The sequence below is a fragment of the Toxotes jaculatrix genome, chromosome 16 (genome assembly GCF_017976425.1).
Source record: "Toxotes jaculatrix isolate fToxJac2 chromosome 16, fToxJac2.pri, whole genome shotgun sequence".
Lineage (NCBI taxonomy): Eukaryota > Metazoa > Chordata > Actinopteri > Toxotidae > Toxotes > Toxotes jaculatrix.
Window position 1 is genome coordinate 24,656,737 of NC_054409.1, and position 22,583 is coordinate 24,679,319.

The 22,583-nt window shown below is 44.9% G+C and overlaps 3 protein-coding genes across 5 annotated transcripts; 2 read left to right on the plus strand and 1 right to left on the minus strand.

The window, feature by feature from the left end:
- Positions 1 to 3,869: 3,869 nt before the first annotated feature.
- On the plus strand, positions 3,870 to 7,154 carry wdr45 (WD repeat domain 45). Of its 2 annotated transcripts, XM_041059556.1 has the most exons (11): positions 3,870 to 3,980; positions 4,330 to 4,404; positions 4,506 to 4,610; positions 4,857 to 4,962; positions 5,039 to 5,133; positions 5,355 to 5,434; positions 5,510 to 5,718; positions 6,004 to 6,105; positions 6,196 to 6,341; positions 6,629 to 6,763; positions 6,795 to 7,154. In XM_041059556.1, the coding sequence occupies exons 1-10, from the start codon at positions 3,932 to 3,934 to the stop codon at positions 6,736 to 6,738; spliced, it is 1,077 nt and encodes a 358-aa protein (XP_040915490.1). In that variant the 5' UTR covers positions 3,870 to 3,931; the 3' UTR covers positions 6,739 to 6,763; positions 6,795 to 7,154. The 2 variants fall into 2 exon arrangements, with proteins under 2 accessions (XP_040915490.1, XP_040915487.1); XM_041059553.1 differs by having other exon boundaries at positions 6,629 to 7,154.
- A 2,695-nt stretch (positions 7,155 to 9,849) lies between these two features.
- LOC121195037 (EKC/KEOPS complex subunit Lage3) lies at positions 9,850 to 11,566 on the minus strand. Its single transcript, XM_041058196.1, has 3 exons — positions 11,416 to 11,566; positions 10,361 to 10,489; positions 9,850 to 10,267 (listed from the first exon to the last, which is right to left on the minus strand). The coding sequence occupies exons 1-3, from the start codon at positions 11,463 to 11,465 to the stop codon at positions 10,147 to 10,149; spliced, it is 300 nt and encodes a 99-aa protein (XP_040914130.1). The 5' UTR covers positions 11,466 to 11,566; the 3' UTR covers positions 9,850 to 10,146.
- A 1,467-nt stretch (positions 11,567 to 13,033) lies between these two features.
- LOC121195147 (cGMP-dependent protein kinase 1-like) lies at positions 13,034 to 22,177 on the plus strand. Of its 2 annotated transcripts, none has more exons than XM_041058408.1 (20): positions 13,034 to 13,259; positions 13,813 to 13,951; positions 14,035 to 14,101; positions 14,196 to 14,295; positions 15,470 to 15,583; positions 17,398 to 17,503; positions 17,597 to 17,660; positions 17,793 to 17,870; positions 19,485 to 19,579; positions 19,685 to 19,750; positions 19,836 to 19,910; positions 20,113 to 20,209; positions 20,282 to 20,421; positions 20,551 to 20,640; positions 20,738 to 20,879; positions 20,966 to 21,129; positions 21,445 to 21,567; positions 21,766 to 21,828; positions 21,930 to 21,996; positions 22,079 to 22,177. In XM_041058408.1, exons 1-20 carry the CDS (start codon positions 13,034 to 13,036, stop codon positions 22,175 to 22,177), a joined length of 2,115 nt encoding a protein of 704 aa, XP_040914342.1. The 2 variants fall into 2 exon arrangements, with proteins under 2 accessions (XP_040914342.1, XP_040914343.1); XM_041058409.1 differs by having other exon boundaries at positions 13,816 to 13,951.
- Positions 22,178 to 22,583: the final 406 nt, after the last annotated feature.

Here is a 22,583-nt window from a genome sequence, read left to right on the forward strand (position 1 = left end):
CAGAGGGTTAATTGAGGGTGACATCACAGCTTGTTAGAGCAGAGGAGACATGTAATGACACTGTCTGCTGATATTTCACACCACAACTTAATCCTTGATTGTGCCTCCTTATCCATGTGTCCTGACCCCGAGCAGCTGTGGCCTTCACACACACACGCACGCACACACACACAGGCGTGCCCCCCCCCGTGACTTAAATCCCATCCACAGCAGTGTAACATGGATCTGGAGCAGTTTGTCCTTCTACTGTTTTTTTTTTTTGGACATTCTGTCACATTGTCCCCATTAAAAGTTGCTGAATTAGCTGTTATCAGGCCAGTTCTGTTCTTTGTCTCTGATTTCTGAGCAGATTTATGGACGTCTGCTCTCGATGGACATCAGACAGAAAGACTCAGATTCACCCTGACAGGATCTTTTTTCATACACTCGACGTCCACACAAACCACCTGCCTGTGACCTGTGTGCAACACAAACAGCTAACACGTTGCCTGTGAACATAATCCAGGCAGCAATCACAATGTGATTTGGAAAACAAATGAGCAGTATATAAATGTAATTTCTAGGGAGACATCGTTGGCAAGAGGGATGCTGTATGTGAAGTCTCTCTTACTAATCACAGGCAGTTTCTTTTCCTGCCTTTAGGTAGAACAACACTGAACTGAACTACACCGAAAAACCCTCCCTCACTCAAACATGGCTAAAATAAAACAAAACAAGAACCCGACTCCATGGAAACATTATATTTGTTTGAGGCTAACTAACCTCTTCTTCTCCTGTGATACTCTCTGACTGATGCCCTTTACTTTGTCCTTCATGTCCAGATTCAGCCAAAATGTGATGCCAAAAAATAACAAGAGTTCCAAAAAAAAAAAAAAAAATCCTGTCATTTTTATCAATATAATGTAATTTGCTTGGACAGTCTGTCTTGCTCCTGCGTTTGCGCGCAGACGCAGACAGACAGACAGACAGACAGACAGACACACACACACACACACACACACACACACACCTTCTTCTCCATCTTATTAATGCTTGTAGTTTGGTTTGTTTTGGAGACTCATCACTGAAATGAGCTCGAGCTTTCATCGTCAGCCAAAAATCCAGTCTGTCCAAACAATTAGCTTCGTCCCCAAAGGTTTGATCTTGCTAATTGAGTTGGCAACCAAACATTTCTGCTTGTTTCAAACAAAGCATGCAGCACAGAGTGCCAGAGATGGTCATCCAGGCAAAACTGTAATCCAGAACTTCTCAGGTTTTTCATTAGAAGTGTTTGATTTGGTGGCCTGTGTTCTGCAGAAATATTCCAGTGACATAAGTATTCAGACACTTTACTCAGTGCTTAGGTGGTGAGGCATCTTTGGCTGCGATTACAGCCTCGGATTTCTCGGGTAATGCAACAAGCTGCACACCTGGATTTCTGCAGTGGACAACATAATGCACGTACAAAGGACTTGAAAGGCGACTGTATGGTTTTTTTTCCTGTGGCATTAAAGATTAAGGTCCTTTGTAATTTTGGTAGAACAGCATCTTATTTTAGTTTATTCTCCCACAGGAAGTTAAACAAACCTGTGACACACACTGAAGAAGCTACAATAACTTTCCCCTCTTCAGATTTTCACATTTAAACAAACTGCACATTCAGCATTTAAAACAATTCTAACCTTAAAACATTATTTCCTGCAACTTTGCAAACCTCTATAAAGACTGCACCGCAAACTAATGAAAGTGAACCTGCAGCAAATTCTGACTGATGACAGCAACCTCAAATGTTTCTCAGATCATTTTAAAAACCGTATTTCAACACAGATTTAATTAATTCCCAAATGAACCATAAACACAAGGACACGATCTGAGTGTCAGGCTGGAGGGTAATACATCTCGGTTAAGACCAAAGACCTGATGGAGGGTTCAAAGAAAACAGAGCTTGCATTCACAGGATGTGATATGAACATGAGCTACTGAGTGTTTTTTCTTGTGTTTGCTATTCATTTGTTGGCTTATTATCAGAGACAGTGCAGATTAATCAACATCACTGTAAAAGCTGATTAGACAGTGTGTACCAGTTAAAAATACAGGACTAACAGAAACCTTTTTAGGCTGTTACCAAAAGTCCAAAAATAACGTACCCACAATAAAAAGGTCACAGGTTCAACCAATCAAGCAACCACAGAGAAAAATATCCAAGGTTCTGGACTTTTCCTCCATGATGGCATATTACCTGAACTAAAGCTCGGCTGCGTTTTGTTCAGTGGAAGTTTTTAGTCCTTGGACATGTCTCTTCCCTCACACACAACCAATAAGACAATGAGCGACGTGCTACAAAATGAAAAACAGCTGTTGCAGTGATGTGAGATTCCTGTGCACAGACTGTATCAGGAGACTTAGAGCTGTCAAATCATGTAGAATTTTTCAAGGTTGTGTGAGGATTGAGTCTGATACAGACACACCAACACACCCGACGTAGAGCTACAGAGGCCAAAGCTTCACATAGATGGGACGTGTTTTTCAAAAGTTCTTAAAAATTAAAATAAATAAAATTAAATTAAAATACTTTGCCCCATGATTTCAGTGTCAACTATTTTAAATAGAACACAGCTGTATTAAGAAATATCCAAATGTACAAATGAGCACTATACAAACAACCAGCTGGAGTTGTTGTCAACACTGGAATCTTTTCCATCTCCACCATCCGTCCTCAGGTTATTCAGACACAGCCAATGTCTTGTTCTTTACTTAAAGATGGCACATATTTCCTCCTCTGGTTTGGAGCTTCTTGTTTCACTGACTTCATTTGTCCAGTGTCTTCTGTTTAAATAGAATTTTTATGGTCTGGACTCAGGCCAGAGAGCTCATCAGCAGAGTCTTCAAGTGGCTACATGCATTTAATAAACCAGGAGAAAAGACTGAGCATGCCCCTTGGCCACAGAAAATGTCCTGATATTTATCATTGATTTAAATTTGTGTGGGACACCTGTAACCTGAGGACGTTTTTATTGGCCCTTTTACAGGAGGTAAAAGATGAAGGCATCTCTGCTGCTTCAGGAGCAGCAGTAAAAAACCTATTTAGATGACATTCACCTTTCCCTGCACTATATATCTGATCAAACTGGCATTTGCGTGTGTTGGCAAATGAGCTGTTCTACTTTCAGTTAACTTCAGTCTGCTCTTGTTTCTGCAGGTAAACCAGTCTGTGTGTTGATGGTAAAGCTGAAATGAGGTCACAGTAAACTGGAAGAGATAAGAAATTTAGGAGGTTTGTGGCTCTGTAATCATCTGTGCGTCTGACAGACCCAAAGACACTGATACCTGCTGTCTGTGCTGTTCTCAGCTCTGTATTGTTCTGTCATAGCTCATGTTCTCCACTTTGAATTGCGGTGTTCCTGTGTTCTTATGTCAACAGATTAAAAGATGTAAAAGTGCCTTTGAAATGATGAAACTGTCAGCGTTAGTTATTTCTGCTAAAATTCATTTTATTCGTCTAATGTGTTTCTATTCACCTCTCTTTGATTCAGTTCATTTTCATTTAGTTTTAGTTGTAAAAAGAAAAACTTTTCTCTGAACAGGAAAGCGGAACACAACCGGAAACACGTGTCCGTGACGTGTCTGTAGGAAAACAAAAACAAACCTCGGTCTTGCAACATCGCCGTTGTGTTGTGTCTCTGTTTGTCCCGTTTAGCGCTTTTAAAAAGCTCCATCTCGGCTTGACTCTACCTGTGCATGGTGAGAATTTACATGTTACCAAAGGTCGAGGTTAAAACGGGAGACTGGTTCTGTTTATAGCGATTTTATCCGATGCTAACGCGAGCTAGCTAACGCACGGCTAACCGCAGTGTTGCTCGAGCGTCGTGTTTTTGTCTCCCGTGTCACAGGTTGTCGTTCGGGCCCAGGTGAAGCTGTAGTTGACCGGTAACAGCTCCGCAGCTCGGCGGCCATGGCTCAGCAGAGAGGAGTCAACAGCCTGCAGTTCAACCAGGACCAGAGTAAGCAGACGGCGGCCGAGTGGAGAGAGGTGCCGCTCAGTGATCCTGCTGGGGCCGGTTCACCTTTAAATGCATCCGCTGTCACACCTGTAAAAGAACACCTGTAAAAACATCTGAGCCTTCACTACACCCCCCCACACACACACCTCCGCCCCAGGGTTTGGTGTTTCACAGCATTTAAACTTAGTAAAACTTGACCGGAATCAGGTTTATTTCCAGATTTAAGGTGAATTAGAAGCAGCACAATAAAACGTTAGAGACTTGAAGGCACAGGTCAAAGTCTCAGGACACAGGACTGAACCTGCTGCCACTCTCAGACTGACTGACTGGTCTTCTCATCACTCCTCAGGCTGTTTCTGCTGTGCTATGGAGACAGGGGTCAGGATTTATAACGTGGAGCCCCTGATGGAGAAGGGCCACCTGGGTGAGGAGTCGGTTTTCTGTGTTGTATGTACAGTCACTGTATTGTACATGTTCTGCTCAGTAAGTGAACATTAACCAGGTTTGTTTGTGTGTGTTTTCCAGATCACGAGCAGGTAGGCAGCGTGGCCCTGTGCTCCATGCTGCATCGATCCAACCTGCTGGCCGTAGTCGGAGGAGGAGTCAATCCCAAGTTCTCAGAAATATCTGGTGAGTTAAACGGAGACGCCTCTTACATTACACTGCAGACCAGACGTTTTCAAACTGTGGGGACAAAACTGCTGGAAAACTATTGCTGGGACCCGGCAACACGTTTTCTTCTTCTGTGGTTTCTTTTCTCTCACTGACACCACTTACATTTTCCTGAGACCCTGTGTTCTGATGGACGTGTGGGGGACAGCTCTCGTTGTCTTCTGATCATTTGAACTGACTGATGTTGGAATCGTTTCTTTTCAGTGCTGATCTGGGACGACGCTCGGGAGTCACGAGACCCCAAAGACAAGCTGGTCCTGGAGTTTACCTTCACTAAACCTGTTCTGGCTGTTCGCATGAGGCACGACAAGTGAGTTCAGTGTCACCACACACTCCTCCTGTAGCTTATCACTGTGTGTGTAACTGTTGTCCTCTTGTTGTTCCAGGATCATCATTGTATTGAAGAACAGGATCTATGTGTACAGTTTTCCAGACAACCCTGTCAAACTTTTTGAGTTTGACACCAGAGACAATCCCAAAGGTGAAGAGTTGTCCTCCTCTTCGTCATGTTTTTCCTTCAGCATTAGCTGCTGTTCAGCCTCAGACATCTTTAAAGATTCTTTTTAATGTGATGAACTTCTTACTTCCAACAATTTACTGATTAGCAAATTAGTAGCAGTACAGTTTCTGTATTTTTATGTCAATCAACTCATCAATTAATCGATTAATCGCTGCAGCTTTAAATGTAACTCTTTCTTCCAGGTCTGTGTGATTTATGTCCCAGTCTGGAGAAACAGCTGCTGGTCTTTCCAGGTCATAAGTGCGGCAGCCTGCAGCTGGTTGTAAGTTACAAACACACAACAACAACTTTGCTTCTGAAGGAAATTCATCAGTAACGTTCATACTGTTTTCTTCAGGATTTATCCAACACCAAGCCCGGAACATCATCTGCCCCTTTTACCATCAACGCCCACCAGAGCGAGATCGCCTGCGTGGCCCTGAACCAGCCGGGCAGCGTGGCAGCGTCCGCCTCTCGCAAAGGAACACTCATCCGCCTGTTCGACACCACGACCAGAGACAAACTGGTGGAGCTGCGCAGAGGAACCGACCCGGCCACCCTCTACTGGTACGCATGAACCATCTCTGTGAAAGGAAAGCAGCTGGATTTAATCATGTAGCGATCAGGCCACACCACACACATCCAGCGAGGATGAGCAGTAAACGACTCTGTCATCTCATCAGCCTCACGCAGACTAACGCTTTCCTTTCACTCTTTTCTTTGTATGTTCCTGTTTGGTCAGAACGTGACCTTCATCGTGACCAGTTAGCTCAGATTCCACTGATGTTTCACGTACGAAGTTCAGCTCCGGCTCTGACGTTCTGTCTCATCTGCTTTGTTTATTCTCTCCAGCATCAACTTCAGCCACGACTCGTCGTTCCTCTGTGCCTCCAGCGACAAAGGCACCGTTCACATCTTTGCTCTGAAAGACACCAAACTCAACCGCCGCTCAGCGTAAGGCCACCTCTCCACATCTTTCACTCCCAAACCGTTGTTAACATTTATTCTGCTTGATGTGTGTCTCTGTTTCTCTTCCTCCCACAGACTGGCTCGTGTTGGGAAGGTGGGTCCTGTGATTGGTCAGTACGTGGACAGTCAGTGGTCATTGGCCAGCTTCACTGTGCCGGCGGAGTGTGCCTGTATCTGTGCCTTTGGAAAGAACACGTCCAAGAACGTCAACTCTGTCATCGGTGAGGAAACAAGAACAACGTCCTTTGCTTTTGTTCTGTCCTTTTTCTGCATATTCACACTTTACTCACGTACGATACAAAACTCTGGACTGATATGAAGGAAGCTGAACAGTGTCCAGTCATTACTGAGCCAATCACAGCACTGTACGCCAACAACAAGAGCTGTCTGTGTCCCACAAACACACGAGCTCCAGACTGTGTCCTTCACGTTCACGTCCACTCGACTCAGCGTTGCTTTTTTTAAAAAAAGATGTTATTTACCTTTTCTTTGTTTTGTCCTCTTGTAGCCATTTGTGTGGACGGGACCTTCCACAAGTACGTGTTCACCCCCGATGGAAACTGTAACCGTGAGGCCTTCGACGTGTATCTGGATATATGTGATGATGATGACTTCTGAGGGCAGAGAGAGAGAAACCAGTTTAAAAACACCACTGGACGATCAGTTAATGATCACTGCTCTGTCCCAGAGACAGACCGGAGACTGAGAACCAGAGACGTGTGGACGGACACAGACTTGAAGTCCCTTCGTTTGTAATCAGCTGTATCTACAGTACATAGCAGTGTGAACACACAGTTTTCTATTAGCCTGAATCCTTGTTGCATTAATTTAAAGAGAAGTGAACCCTTTACAAGAAAGACAAAAAAAAACAAAAGACAGAGCAACAGCTGTGAAGTGCAGACATAAGGAAACAGGCCACAACGTGAAAAGTGTAAAATCTGATGTTAAACTGTACAAAGCTGCTGGTTTTAGTTCTGTTTGTCAGAAAGTTAAAGTCACAGAGAAAATAAAAACTCATTTTTCTAAGAAATCAGCAGATTCATCCCTGTTTTTTTGTTTTTTTTAATTCATGTTGTCCTGGAGACGCAGGTCGGTGAGTGTGATTCTTATCTGCTTTCTGTCAGAGTTAGAGAAGTTTGTGTACCAGAGGAGAAGCATCCACCCAAAGCCACGATTCCCTCCTCTCCTGCTGAGTGGATGTCAGCTGACCAGCTGATGGAGACAAACAGCAGGTGGAGCTGATTCTCCGGTCGCTAACATCAAACCACTGCAGAAGAAGAAAACACATCGAGATGAGCTGCAGTCAAAGCTCAGACGATAGAAAAAATACTAACGATCTCACAGAAATCCAGAAGACGCCTTCACAGAGCTCAATGTGGTTAAAAATAAATTACAATTATTAAAAATAATAAGTAATAAACATGTAATAATAAATAAACATGTACTAAACTGAAGTGGAGCAGAAACACAAGGCAACATGAAGTAGAAATATTCCAAACTGTGGTTTCACCACTGATCTCTCTCCTGTTTTCATGTTTAATGAAATAAAAACTTTCTGTTCAAAGTGCAGGTTGTTATCCTCCAGCTGATCTGATTGTACTCTGCAGATGTTCCTCCAGATGTGGCACTTGCTCTCTCATTAAATGTGGCTGAATCCCATTAAACCTCCCTGAACATGTTGTACCTCTGGTTGTGCAACAGCTCCCACTTTGACATTTTAAAGACGAACCCGACGCACCCTCGCTGCGGCTTTAGCTTCTCTGCTGTTTCACAGTAGCGGTTTACATTAGGCTTTTACAGCCACTTGTCATTTGTGAAAGTGGGATGATGTTTAAATGTCACTGATGATGAGTCACTTGTTTGAAAACAAACCCAAAAAATGTCATTTTAATTAGTCGTGTGGCTCCACGGCCACGCTTCGAATGGATATCAGCAGATGTAACATGATCAAATCTCAATATCTGACTTTTTCTCTCGTTTTCTTATGGATGTGAATTTTCATGTTTCCTGTGTTTATTTTATTTTTTGTTATTTTCCCCTGTGCTCCTTTCAAACCATCTAAACTAAATAAAAGGAAGTTAAATCGATTTAGATGTGTGAACTTTATGATTTGTAAATATTTCAAGAACTAATCTACAGATGAATCAGTGATGAAAATAATCAGTGGTTGCAGCCTTACAACACGCGACCCGTGAACATCCAACACATGATGAAGTCCGACCGAGGAACTCTGTATCGCTCTATGACTCCACACAGGGACAGACTCAACGTGCTGATACAACTCGTCTCCTTCAAATAACCTTTACACACAACTAGTCTGCAACAGGTAACGCGTTTGGAAGGAAACGGAACGTTGACTGAATCATGTTCTCCACTAACATGATGAGGAAACGTTGACTGAACGTATCAGTGAATCAACAGGTCACGTCCAGCAGGAAGTCGCCACGAATCATCATCATATAACCAACAATTAAAGTCCCATTTAAAGCACATTACCAGTCCTTTCTCTGCAGGGAGACCATTCAACCCATCTCTAACTAGACACCTTTGACCTAATCTCTAATCACTGAGACTAAATGGAACATTTAGTCTCATAGTTAATAACTTCATAGTTGCCTCCGTATGGGCTCTTTATTTTTCTAAAGACAAATCTGCCCATTGACGTGTCAGTGGAGTGAATAGAAAGAATAAATGCCACATTTATTCCATTTAATTCCACCTGACAATGATTCAGTGCCTCAGATGAGGGAAGATGTTTCAGCTCGCTACAGAAATGATTGTGTGCCTGTCTGCGTTCAGCAAATCACTGAACAGTTTCAGGGTAACGTCAGGCTTTTATTGTGAAAAAGAAGTGAGCAAAGTCGACAGTGCAGGAGAAGAAGTCACCTGATGAGTTTCATTATGACTCTGTCAGCACTGAGGCTCACGGTGAAACTTCATTTCCGTTTCACTGTCACGTCCTCAGGTGATTACTCTGTCAGGTGGACAGGTGTTCACCTCACTCTGCTGGTAAAAGGCCTGAGAAACAGATGTTTTCTGTTGATTCAACATGTAAACGCGCTTAAAATAAAGATGCGACTGTTTTAATGACTGAGTGTGAGCTTTTTATTCCCTCTTCTCTGGGATAAAGCCTCATTTCTGTGCTGCTCTGAAACCAAACCAGTCAAAACCAGTGGATGAACTGTTGGTCGAGCAGCGCCCTCTACTGGTTTATCAGAGCATCAGCAGCGTAGATGTTCAGTTACTGGGTGAAAAGACTGAGTTTATTATATTAACACACTAATCAATAGATGGTATAATGACTGAGTGATGAATGTGTCTTATACTCTGATGTACTCTATGTTTCTAAATGTTTCCTAAAGTTAGAACAGATAATTATTCCTCTGGATCATCTTTAAAATTACTTTTTTAATTAGGTCTAATTAAAATTGATGAAATTTCATGAAAATTCTTATTTTCATCACTGATTCATCAGTTATAGAATTAGAGTTGTTAACACATACATAAAACTACATTGTTGAGTTTTAAACAGTTTAATAAATGATTTTCTGTACAAATATAAATTCTGAACAGCAGAAAGTCGAACTGTTCTTCGACTGACTGACTCACAGTTTCCCTGATTCCACAGTGACGTCTTCAAATGTCTGGTCAGTGTCATTTATTAATTTTAAGGTTTTTTTTTATCAAGGATATCAAACGTTTTTATGGAGAAACCAAATCAGGCACAAATTATGATTCAAAGAAAAACACATTAGTATTTTTTAACACGTCTGAATGGATCTTTAAATCAAACCCAAACCCAGTCTGAACACCTGCTTCTTACTTTCATTTAAACAAGCAAACAACCAGGTTTTACTGTTCAGAGGAAACTAGAACACGTTTAAGCTGCCAGCTGCTCACACCTCCTTTATAAAACCTCAGTTTCACCCTGTTCCAGGTGCCGCACCTGAGTCACGTCCAAGGATTGAAAAGTCCAGTGGAGGATGACGGATCAGAGAACCAGAGTCCTGAATCATTTCTGATGCTTCACTGGGAAACAGAAACAGGGGGCCCAAACATCTCCATGGTCTCTATGACGAGCGACAGATGATCCAGAAACGAGTTCACAGACACTCGGAGGATTCGAGCTTCATCTGCGCTCCACCTCCTGAAACACAGGGAGACAGAGGTTTGATTAACGGGCACAGACATGGACACTGACAGTCAGGGACAGGTGAGAAGCAGGTACAGAGTCTCTTACACAGACAGCGTGCTGCCGGACACCGAGAGCTGTTTGCTGATGCCGCCTTTCCTCGGCTCTCGGTCCGGAGACAGAGACCGCAGAGCGATGAGAGCCTCAGGAGACGACGGGAAGGGGACGTCCAGAGAGCTGCAGGAGGGTCAAGGTAGATTTCTGGAAATCACGGATTTTTGGAAAGAGTTCAGCTGCAACCAAGGATTATTTTCATGATCCAACTGTCGGTTATTTTCTCTGCTCAAAGCGACGTCTTCAAATTGCAAGTTTTGTCCAAACAACAGTAAGACTAGAAGAACATAGGACAAGAACAAATACGCTGAAATTGTTTTTTTTTTTTTTTTCATAAAAACGACTCAGAAAAATGAAGAGATTATCCAAATAATTGCTGATTTATCTTCTTTTCAATTAATAAAGTTTGGCTCCATTCTGAGTTCAACTCTACAGCCTGTTGTGTGTGGAAAACCTCAGGATTCTCATGTCACTCTCATGTTTTCACTCTGATGTTTGATGTGAACATTACCTGAAGCTCTGACCTGTGTCTGCTGCTGCCACGTGACTGCCTGGTTGGATAACTGCGTGAATAAACAGGTGTGCAGGTGTTCCTAATGAAGTGCTCCTTGAGTGTACGCTTTCAAAGGACAAAGTTATTTTCGACATCAACCGTTCATAAACGTCCACAGACCCGTTTAGAAACCACAGAAAACAGACGCTCACTCTATCCGCAAAACCTGCCTGAGAATCCTCAGGTTTCTACGGTTCCTTCAGTATCACAGTCAGCCAGTCGAAGCTGTCTGTATATTTACAGATACGCTGCAAACAGGACCCGTTTATAGCTAATTCCGCATACTTCATTTTCCAAAATGTCAACAAATATGGTCCAAAAAACAGGTGTTGTGTTTTAGCTCAATGAATCCTGAGGTAACTTGAACCTGCTGGTTGAATGGTACAAGTTACTGTTCATGTTTCGTGAATTAATGTCTGAGCAGAACAAGTCAACTTAACTCTGTCACAGAAATGAGACTGAGCGGTGAATATCCTGAGCTGATATTAAAGGATACAACTCCAGCTGGTCTGTCCCGTGGTTCATTTCTCCGTCTGGCGCCGCCATCGTGCTTCTTCCATCTCTTTCCGGTCCTTCCTGTGCGGCAGAACAGAGACAGGAAGGCGCACTGCCGCCACCCAGCGGCGGAGGACGGTACTGCAGCGGCGAGACAACAGCAAACATTAAACGACCGCACATAGAAAATACCCCAATAAATACTGAATAACATGAAATATGATCTAGACAATATCCCATACACTGAAAGTGATTCCAGCGCTGCAACACAAAACTAAACATGTTCACCACACACACGTGTTAAGGATAGTGACACATCAGTTCTTAACAACAACGTTTTCTGCACTAGGCCACAAATTCTCGTCCACATCAGACCTCCTGTCCTCTCTTCAGTCCACCTGGTCCAGAATTCACTGTGTCCAGGTGGGACGTCTGATCATGAGGAGGACAGCTCCTCTGCGGGGCTGAGGGATGGATCCCGTGACGGGCTGTGAACCAGACTGTGAAACATCACGCGGTGTGGTTCTGAATGTTCACAGGTTTTAAAACAGCAGGAAAATGTGTAAAATGAAAAAAAAGCGTCAAGTGAAAAGTATGAATCTCTTATTTAGTTCTTACGAATTTGACTCAGTCCAGATTTAGAAGTTTTCATCTCTAATGCCTGGAAATTTTCTACTCATATAAAACTAAGAATAAGGAAATGCCACACTCAGCACAGTCTGCTGTCGATCACAGCTTCTAGACTTTCAACATAAAGGTGTGGTGTGGCTTTTATTTTGTAGCAGTGCTGTCAAACTCAGCTGCGCGCTGCTCCTCCATCCTCCTCAGAGTCCGGACCGTGAAGCTCCGTCTCCCTCTGACTCCGTTCAGTCTCCGTTATTTTACCAAGATCAGTGTCATCGTCTGTCCCTGGCCATTTCCGCTTCAACAACTGATTCATTTCTTTATTTTACCGTCCGGAAACTGGAGAACCGGGTCGGTTTCCAGCCCAGAAGGACGAGGAGCGCACTCTCCTCCTCCCACCGGACTCCTCTCACTCCAGCAGCGTTTTAACGGTCGGTGCATCTGAGGGAAGAAGTGAGTACATGATCAATGTGTGTTCAGGCTTCAGATTACAGACGAATCACTGACTGTACTCTGGATATTTACTGCAGTTCAGATCCTTCACTGAAGTAAAAAGATTATCAGTTAGAAACAGAAGTTCTGATTTGAAATGTTTCTTAGGTGCATGTAAGCACAATCAGGGAGTAGAAGGGGAAATATGTAAGTACTTTACTGGTTTTACTGGTTTTAATGTGGAGGCTGATCAGTGTAATTTTCCCTAAATCGTCTCAATATTTAAATCATCACTGACATCAGGACACATCTGCGTTGTTGTGGCACAGCAGTCAGCGGCACAGCCAAGTTAAACTGCACATCTGCACAAAATATGTGGTTCAAGAGGTTTGGTGATTCAGGGATGATTCACAGGTTTCAAGGGTGAAACCAGGAACATGTCAGAGCATCACTCAGCATCAGGCGACAGTAATCCAGTAAACCACCTGTTCTCTCTCACAGTGCAACTTTCCAGCTGTGGCAAGTTCATGATCTCCTGCGTCTGATTTCCAGCACATCTGTCGATGCACGTGTACATGGCTGTGTCTAAAAGCGCCGGCACTCTGCGGGACCTTCAGCTGGCTCTGCAGCTGAAGATCGAGGAGCTCCGGCAGAGAGACGCTCTCATCGATGAGCTGGAGCTGGAGCTGGACACGAAGGATGATCTGATCAGACAGCTGCAGATAGAGCTGGACAGGCATCGCAGCGCCTCACAGCACGCAGCCAGCTCTGCAGAGACGGCAAACACAGGTGTGTCACTGCCATCACCACACCTGCCACTTCAGGGTCACTTGCTCTAAACCAGGCGATAAAGGCCCCACAAGCCAGAAGCCAGGGTTTTAGAGGGAGGAGGGACGATTGACTATCTGATTAAAAGACAAATTTAAACTGGAATGAGGAATAAATAAAGAGTAGATGACTAAAACAGACCGTGCTGGGCTGAAGCCAGAGCTGTGTCTCCTACACGTCTACATTTACACACTGGCTTCAGTGTCAGTGTCTCCAACTCTCGGGCTTTTGGCTTGAAATCTCCACGTTCAGATTCTGTCTCATGCTGACAAATCAGAAGCAGAATATAGGCTCACTCTATTACTTAATAAAGTCAAAGAATAAAATAATAAATCAAACTGAGAGGGGGCTGTGGCCTTTGTACGGGACAGGTGAGCTGCGACACCCAGTGTGACCCACACCCTGTGAGTCCAGCACCATCACAGGTTTGTTTGGGGGGTGATGAGGGGCTAACGGGGGCCCAGCGGCTCAGACATCCGGATGTGTATTAACCTTTGTGTGTCTCTGTGTGTAGAAGGAGCAGCAGCTCAGACTCCGGCAGGACCTGATGAACCTCAGCGCACCAAGAGACAGGCCATCTCAGCTGAGCCCACAGCGCTGGACCCCTCCCAGCTCACCGACGTCACCCTCACCAGCTACTGCAAGACAAAAGAGTGAGTACAGGAAACGGTAGAACACACTAACACAGACACACACTGACAAGGAAGGACCTCGCTGACCTGCTGTGAACCTGCAGGTCCAGTGAGCTGATCCAGAGGGCTCTAATGGACAACGACTTCATGAAGCATCTGGAGCACGGGCAGGTAAAGACACATCTGTGCTGCTCTTTAATGCTGTATCATCCTCCTCATGTGTCCGATTCTAAAAACCAGCTCACCTGTTGGTTAAATTGTGCAGATCCTCACCATCATGGACTGTATGTATCCAACCAGCCTGGCCAAAGGCTGCTGCGTGATCCAGGAGGGAGACGACGGCTCCACCGTCTACGTTCTGGAGGGTAAGATTCTGAGCGAGGATCCGTGGGATAAACTCTGCACAGGGTTGGGGTTAGGGGTTAGGGTGGGTCGGTCACAATCAGATGGAAACTGTGCACAGTTAATTAGAGCTCAGGATGATCCAGGCAAACGTCTTGTTCTGTTTTTCCAACACTTCAGAACCAAAAAATATTCCATTGGCAGAAATATAAAACAGAGACGCTGCATTGAAGCATCATTTGACTCTATCAGAGACATTATGAGACACAAAGCAGAACGTGGAGAGAAGAGCAGGAAGAGAGCGCACATTAAGCCGGGAGCTGAGGTGATATCACCGTGAGGTCATTGTCTGCTCTGCGTTTTGTGTGTGAATGCTGCTCACACACACACACAGCATGAAGAAATGCACAGAAACTTGTTGTGCGTTGCAGCTTCAGTCACGTTCCTCACACCTCCGCTCCTCTCTCTTCAAAATCAACTCGTTCTTCACTCCCAAGGACAGCCAGTCTGTCACCGTGGGACTGAAAGGCCCGGCTGCCGTGTTGTGTTGCTGTCTCACCACCGTCTTCGTACGAGCTGTTTAAGACGCCTCTGATGAACGCACATTGTTCAGTTTCGTCTCTTTCAGCTCCTCACAGAGACTCATTCATCTCTGTGGAATTCACAGCTTTTCATGAAACATTTGAGTCAGGATGGATTTCTCTTCATCCGGAGCCCTGCTCTCTGTACATGTGTGTGTGATGTGTGTGTGTGATGTGTGCCTGGACACGCTTCAGTCATGCTAAAACAGCTCCAGGCAGCAGACGAGTCGGCCTCCGCTGTGGGGAGGATGTTGCTGACTTACAGGGAAACGTCTCAATAAGCGTTGGACGGTTTCCCGGGAAACATGATTCCCATGATTTATGACCAAAGACCCACAGCTGTACTTTGTGTTTTGTTCCTAATTAGTAAAAGCAGTTTCACAACAAAACAAGAGGAAGCCACAAGACACATATTTGTAAAAGCTGCCTGTGCACATGGGCCGATGTCTGGACGTCTTCAGCACAGACACTGATCCATAAACGTTACAGAGCTCACAGAGTCACTGTGAAAGTTAGTTAAACACCTGCAGCCATCACACTGCAGCAGCGACAGGAGGATCCATCCTCTGGGGAATCCGACCGCTGCTGACTGTTTCCCGTCTGTGTGTGTCCACAGAGGGGATGGTGGAGGTCACCAAACAAGGGAAGAGTCTGTGCAGCATCGGTCCTGGAAAGGTGTTTGGAGAACTTGCCATCCTGTACAACTGCACCCGCACAGCTACTGTAACAGGTAAACACTCACCTTTCACACACGTTGATTTGATGTTCAGAGGTGACTGTTCTCCTGCACTGCCAAAGAGCCGTAAACACATCATTATTAGTGAATAAGAGCAGTCAGCGACACAGACGCGTGTCCCATCAATGACGAGGTAACGCAGGTGAAGGCCTCTGCATCTGTTAATGCTGCTGGAAATGAAATAAATTCAGGCTGTGGAAAGGTTTTAATGGTGCAGCAGCATTTATTCATCCAGTGACGAATGGAAGCTGCGATGAAGGTCAAACATCATCCTCGCTCAGTGGAGCTTTCTCCTCTGATTAATAAACTCCCGTCTCTCTGAAAGTCTGCCTCCGACTCTGCTTTAACTCAGGAGCTCGTTTAAAAGATCAGCTCAGACAAACACACACAATCCTTTTTCCTCGCTTATTGCTTTTGAAAGCCAGACTTTGACTTTGAAATCTCAAAAGCTGAGTAAATAAAAGTCACATTATGAGCAAATTGGTCCTTTAACAGCAGTCAGAGTTTAAATGTATCCGTTATATATAAATCCTACAGCGTCCGTGACATGCACACAACCTTCTGACACCAGGACCGCACGAGTCAGCCACGATGAAAAACGGTCAGTTGTTCATTTTAGGTTTCGGTTTTGTACAAATAGTCACTGAGCTTTAGAGTCTGCTATTTTACAAGGAGGGAAAAGAAGGATTTCAATAAAAAAAAAAAATAAAGCAAGAGAGAATTTTAAAAAGTGACCACACAGGAAACAGTTAGACTTTGAAATTTTTTTTTGCCTCAGACACTTCGGTCTCTTTTCATCCTGATTCCTTCACCTCTCTGTTGACGGTGTAACACACTTTGCAATTCAAAGCCCTTTACTTTCCTGACAGAAGAGCTGCAGACGACGGACAGGCTGTGAATATGGTGTCTAACTGATTTCTGTGTGTTTGTGTGTTCATCACTTTGATGTGCTGGAGGGATGCCGAGACCCACAGCAATAAAACGCTGTGTTTTTGGTATATTAGACTAAAATGTGTTTACAGCTCTCTGGTTCCTGAGTGTGTGGGGTATAAAAAATATCAGCCAGCTCATTACTGCCCATTTATCTGTGGCTGTGCGTTCACCTTCTCTCCACTCTGTCGGCTGCTTTTAGTCAGCGTCCTTGTGTCGTTATTCAAGGCAGTGAAAGGAGAGAAAACATGTTTATAAGCTCTAAAGAAATCAGCCAGTCTCTCCATCACACGTCCGAGCATTTAAGCTCGGTTCAGAGTTCAAGAGAAGAGCGTGTACTTCAGGGAAAGAGGAAAAAATACAGGAAAGATTAACAGAAGAGTTCATCAGAGAACACAGTGAAAGATCAACGCTGTCTCAGGTTCCCAGTCCCCTTTAATCATGTCTCACTTCAGTGTTTGAAGCTGCAATGATCAATATTTTCTCATTAAGCATTTATCAAATAACAATGTGTAACATGGAAGAAGTTCCTCTGAGTGAAGAATGTTTGGCCTCAGCAGCAGCAGATGTTTTCAGAGGAACAGCTGTAAAAAGCCTCTGTCCTCAGTCCTCTGACTGAGTCTGTCCTCACACTCAGTCAGAGGACAGACTCAAAACCCTGTGGAGTTTGAATAATGATGCTTCTCAGTGAAAATAACACCTTTTGTCTGTCTGTCTGCCTGTCTGCCTGTCTGTCTGCCTGTCTGTCTGCCTGTCTGTCGGCCTGCCTGTCTGTCTGCCTGTCTGCCTGTCTGTCTGCCTGTCTGTCTGTCTGTCTGTCTGTCTGTCTGTCTGTCGGCCTGCCTGTCTGTCTGCCTGTCTGTCTGTCTGTCTTTTAGCCCTCACTGACATCAAGCTCTGGGCGATCGACAGACTGGGTTTCCAGACCATCATGATGAGGACTGGTCTCATCAAACACTCCCAGTACACAGATTTCCTGCGCAGGTACAGCTCACACATAAACTCACCTGTTAGCTGTTTTTAAGCTCTCACCGCAGGAGAATGACTCACGTCTCTCGCTCTGATCTCTCCTCACAGTGTTCCCTCGTTTCAGTCTCTACCTGAGGACGTTCTCAGTAAGCTGGCTGATGTTTTGGAGGAGGTGATGATGACAGACATACTGTGCAGTATCTGTTCCTATATCCAACACACACACATGGTTAGAAAGGCTCTGTACAGTAATCTGAGGTATTGTGCACACGTAATTCAGATTTATCTCTGTGCTCTCCCTCAGACTCATTACAGTGACGGTGATTACATTATCCGTCAGGGAGCCACCGGAGACACATTCTTCATCATCAGTGAAGGACAGGTGAGGAAAAATGATGGGAAGAGAAGGAAAGATTAATGAGGAGGTGTAAAGAGGAGAAGAATCAACAGAGAGGAAAGAGAAAGGAAGAGGTGAAGTCGGAGGTTTCAGGTGACGTGATGTGTGATGCTGACATGACTTCAGCTGGACTGGTGCTTTTTCACGGTTCAGCCCAGTAAAATACAAACTGGGTGCACATTCTGTTACGGCTCACTGATGGAAACGTGTTGGCGGCCGAGCTGCAGCTGTGATGACCACAGAAATCGCACTGCAGAGCACGACGCTGCAGCTTTTCTTTCCCTGAATGATGGATCGCTTCACCCGCTGTGAGCAAACATATCAGTCAGTGCTAACAGCTCTGGAGCTGGATTATTCCCTGAAACCTGAGGGAGTGGTCGTCAACATGACCATTAATACACATCAGGATTAACTAATTAATGCTGAGAGCGTAGCTGCTCCTGCCTGACACTTGGTCTGTGCGATGTGTTCGTGAAAGACGAACCAGGCTTCTGCTTCCTCACCTCTCCTCAGACTGAGAACAATTACAATCATGAATGAACATACAGAAGCACGCTGTGGCAAAAACATCCAAAATATTCATGTGAAACAAATATAAACAACAAGAGATCACGTACCTGTGTGACATCAGGTAATATCAGCACAGCAGCTTCATGTTCCCATGAACACCTGTGAAGGAGGGAGGGAAGAGGACAGCAGGCAGCATCGGGAACCTGTCCTCCACCTGTCCTCCACCTGACTGAGGAGACAGGTGCAAGTCTACAGGTAGTGACATCACAGACAGGTCAAAGGTCACACAGAGAATAAGATTAACAAAATAAAAGCCCCACACACACAAAAAAAACAATTATAAGAAAATGTGTACAGACATTAAAGATGGATGTTTGATGAAATATAAATCTAATGCTGTGATCACGGTTGATTTCTGGTCCTGATCCAGGACCTGATGCTGCGCGTCACACAAACCTTTGTCTCAGTACTTTTCAAACATCCGTTTAAATGATCTCCAGAGAAATAATCCATCACACTGACAGACTGGCTGTGTTTCCTGTTATTCAGCGATCACAGTTGGCCTGTTATCAGTCAGGGATCATTTTCAAACTCCAGTGTTTGTACTGATGCTGAGAGCCGCTCGTCAGAGCTGCACTGCTGAGATATCATACGCAGCTGGAAAATCCAATCCAGGAGATAAATCAGGACAAATGTACTTTGTGACAGAGGAAAATGTGATAATGTTTGAGTCTGTTGTCGGAGCCAGTTTAAAGGCAACAGCAGGGAGAAGTTTCAGGACTCACAGCTGCAGCGGCGACAGCCTAAGATCTAAAAGATGAACATTCACTGTTTGCAGCAGAAGCAAAGAGCAGTGATCAACGTGTTCACACTGCAAAACTAGAATTTATCCAGTTGTTTGAGATTTCCATAACGGGCCTGATGACTGATGTAATATCTCACTCAGAAAACATAAGTGTTCTGTGAAGGCTTTTATTCCTGCACTCATCCTGGTGTTTTAATCATATTCAGCGTTGACTGAGCGTTGAGCTGTGAACCTTCTTTTATTTTTAGCTGGAAGCCATGAAGGTTGTGATCTGATCTCCACAGGTGAGAGTCTCTCAGCAGAACTCCGCCAGTGACGAGCAGGTGACTGAGAAGACTCTTTCCAAAGGGGAATGGTTTGGAGAGCAGGCTCTGAAAGGGTGAAACTCTCTACACAGATTATGTGTCAGTCCATCAGAGACAGATTTTAGTCTGTGTCTCTGTGTGTCTGTGTTTGACCTCTCACTTCTGTCTTTCCTCTGCAGTGAGGATGTTCGGACAGCCAGTGTCACCGCGGTGGGAGACGTCACGTGTCTGGTCATAGACAGAGAGTGAGTTTACGTGGCGGTGGAGTCTGAGGTTCACTCACCCTCGCGTCACCTGTTGGTTCAGCGACTCATTTGTTTCATGTCGCAGGTCTTTCAAACAGCTGATTGGAGGACTGGATGATGTCAGCATCAAGCAGCACGACAGTGACGAGGTCAAAGCGAAGTGAGCTCGGTTTTACTCTCTGATGAAGTGGTAACGTTTTAGAATCAGGGGAGCAGCCTGTGAGCCCTCTCTGCTGATCATCCTCCCTCCTCCATCCTCCATCCTTCAGCCGGGACACATCTGGCTCTGAAGGAGCATTGATTGATTGATCTCAGTGAGAATTATTCCTCCTTCTTCACATCCTCTCCTCTGTTCTCTGAAGGCTGCAGGCGGAGGTAGATTTCTTCTCCAGTGTCTCCCTTAGTGATTTCAACATCATCTGCACCCTGGGGATGGGCGGCTTCAGTCGTGTGGAGCTGGTGAGTACACGTGCGTTCGAAGCGCGTCTGTTCTTGTCTTTTTGTACTGAATGTGTGCGTTTGTGTGTCCAGGTGCAACTAAAGAACAACCCCGATCGATCTTTTGCCCTCAAAGTGTTGAAGAAACGTCACATCCTGGACACCAGCCAGCAGGGCCACATCCTGTCAGAGCGCCGCATCATGACGGAGGCTCACAGTCCTTTCATCATCAGGTCAGAGGCTTTATGTTGCTGGTCACGCAGGATTTATTCAGGTGGAATTAAAGTGCACCACATTATTTCACACCCAAGAGGATGTAACACCCACACCCACACCCACACACACACTCTGTGTCCCTGCAGGTTGTACCGGACTTTCAGGGACTCCAAATATCTGTACATGCTGCTGGAGGCCTGCCTGGGAGGAGAACTGTGGACACTGCTGAGAGACAGGTGCGGGGGGGAGGAGGGGGGGACCCAGGACAGTGGTTGTGTTTGTATGTTCACCTGTGACAGAACATGAGATCCTCAGCCTTTGTCTCTGTTACAGGGGTTCGTTCGATGACAGCACCACTCGGTTTTACACGGGCTGTGTCATCGAGGCTCTGGCCTTCCTGCACTCCAGAGGAATCATCTACAGAGACCTCAAACCCGAGAACATCATCCTGGACCACCGAGGATACGCCAAGCTGGTGTGGACATGCTCTCTGGACATATCAAACATTATGGGTATAAATTTCACAAAGTGAACATTAAGCTCAGCGTCTCTGTCCGACAGGTGGACTTTGGCTTTGCTAAGAAGGTGGGTCTGGGTAAGAAGACGTGGACATTCTGTGGGACTCCGGAGTACGTGGCCCCTGAGATCATCCTGAACAAAGGCCACGACAGCTCGGCTGACTGCTGGTCTCTGGGAATACTGGTGTTTGAGCTGCTCAGTGGCAGGTACAGGTACAGGACCAGAACCTGGTCCTCTCACTTCAGGACATCCTCTGACTCATTTTCATCCCTCCAGACGTCACATTCCTCCAAAACACAGAGAAATCTCATTTGTTTCCCTCAAAATTCAGTGTCTAAGCCGCGGCAGGGACACGTCCTCCCACACACATGGGCTGTCACAGTAATATTTCATCCACTCATTCATTTATTTCCTAATAAGTCTGCTCCCTGTCTGAAGTTAGGAACTAAATTAGCTGTGTATGTGTCCTGGCTGAATAAATCAAACTGCTGAAGCTTTTAGTTTCCACTCTCTGTCTGCAGTCCTCCGTTTTCGGGCTCTGATCCCATGAAGACCTATAACATCATCCTGAGAGGCATCGACATGATCGAGTTCCCTAAAAAAATCACCAAGAGCGCCGCTAACCTCATCAAACGACTCTGCAGGTCATCAGCGCTCCTCATCTTTTACTCTGTGACCTTTGTTTAAACGTGATTTTTATTTTACTTTGATCAGTTTGTCTGTTTTATATCGACTGTTGTACAAATAAAGTCTTATTATTGTGAGCTGGACAGTTAAAGTGAAACTGGCTGATCGTGGTTCACTTCTTTACAATCACTGTTTTTTCTTTTTGCTGCTTCCAGGGACAATCCTTCAGAGAGGCTGGGGAATCAAAAAAATGGAGTGAAGGACATCCAGAAACACAAGTGAGACAGTAAAGATGCTTTTCATGACATTTCACTCTCGCTCTGAGAGCTTTCTGTGGGACATAAGACTGTAGTCATGGCAGCACGTCCTTGTCCTTCAGGTGGTTTGAGGGTTTCAACTGGGACGGCCTCCGCCAGGGAACCATGGACTCTCCGTTCACACCCATGGTGAGTATCACACCTCAGCGTCTCTGAGGTAGAAAACATACAGAGGAAAGGAGCATTAAAACCCTGTGTGTTTTTCCATCAGGTGGACGGACCACTGGACAACAGCAACTTTGACTATTTCCCAGAGGACACGGACGGCCCTCCCCCAGATGAAGAGTCCGGCTGGGACCTTGAGTTTTAACAGGACTGACTCTGACTCTGCCGTCAGTGTTTTTACACTGAAACCACACGTCCGTTTTTCTAGAATGAAGTTTTATTTGTTTTTCAGTTTGTTTCCTGTCTCTGACTGATCTCTTGATTTTCCCTCAGGCCTTTAACAGCTTGTTTGTATTGTTTACTTCAGTGTGGAGGTTGTTTACCGTCTGTTTTACATTTTTCTGTGGTATTTCGCTGACACTCACTCTCAGAATAGTCTCTCTACACTGACAGTGCCGTGCCTTTGGTTGTGGTTTCTTGTCTCTTGACTTATTTCATCTTTATTCATCATGTTGTCATTCATCATGTTGTCATTCATCATGCTTTGAAACAAATCAGGGAATCAATTAAAGATCAAAACAAAATATTTAACAGGAAATAAATGGAGCTTT

Excerpts from the sequence above, each read along its gene's own strand:
- wdr45 (XM_041059553.1), top strand. The coding sequence starts at position 3,932 with ATGGCTCAGCAGAGAGGAGTCAACAGCCTGCAGTTCAACCAGGACCAG. Across the intron at positions 5,134-5,354 it reads CACCAGAGACAATCCCAAAG|GTCTGTGTGATTTATGTCCC; the intron begins GTGAAGAGTTGT and ends TCTTTCTTCCAG. Across the intron at positions 5,719-6,003 it reads GACCCGGCCACCCTCTACTG|CATCAACTTCAGCCACGACT; the intron begins GTACGCATGAAC and ends TATTCTCTCCAG.
- LOC121195037 (XM_041058196.1), bottom strand. The coding sequence starts at position 11,465 with ATGGCGGCGCCAGACGGAGAAATGAACCACGGGACAGACCAGCTGGAG. Across the intron at positions 10,490-11,415 it reads GGGACAGACCAGCTGGAGTT|CTCTCTGGACGTCCCCTTCC; the intron begins GTATCCTTTAAT and ends ACCCTCCTGCAG. Across the intron at positions 10,268-10,360 it reads TCCGGCAGCACGCTGTCTGT|GAGGTGGAGCGCAGATGAAG; the intron begins GTAAGAGACTCT and ends CCTGTGTTTCAG.
- LOC121195147 (XM_041058408.1), top strand. The coding sequence starts at position 13,034 with ATGCACGTGTACATGGCTGTGTCTAAAAGCGCCGGCACTCTGCGGGAC. Across the intron at positions 15,584-17,397 it reads CCGCACAGCTACTGTAACAG|CCCTCACTGACATCAAGCTC; the intron begins GTAAACACTCAC and ends TCTGTCTTTTAG. Across the intron at positions 20,422-20,550 it reads CACAGTCCTTTCATCATCAG|GTTGTACCGGACTTTCAGGG; the intron begins GTCAGAGGCTTT and ends GTGTCCCTGCAG.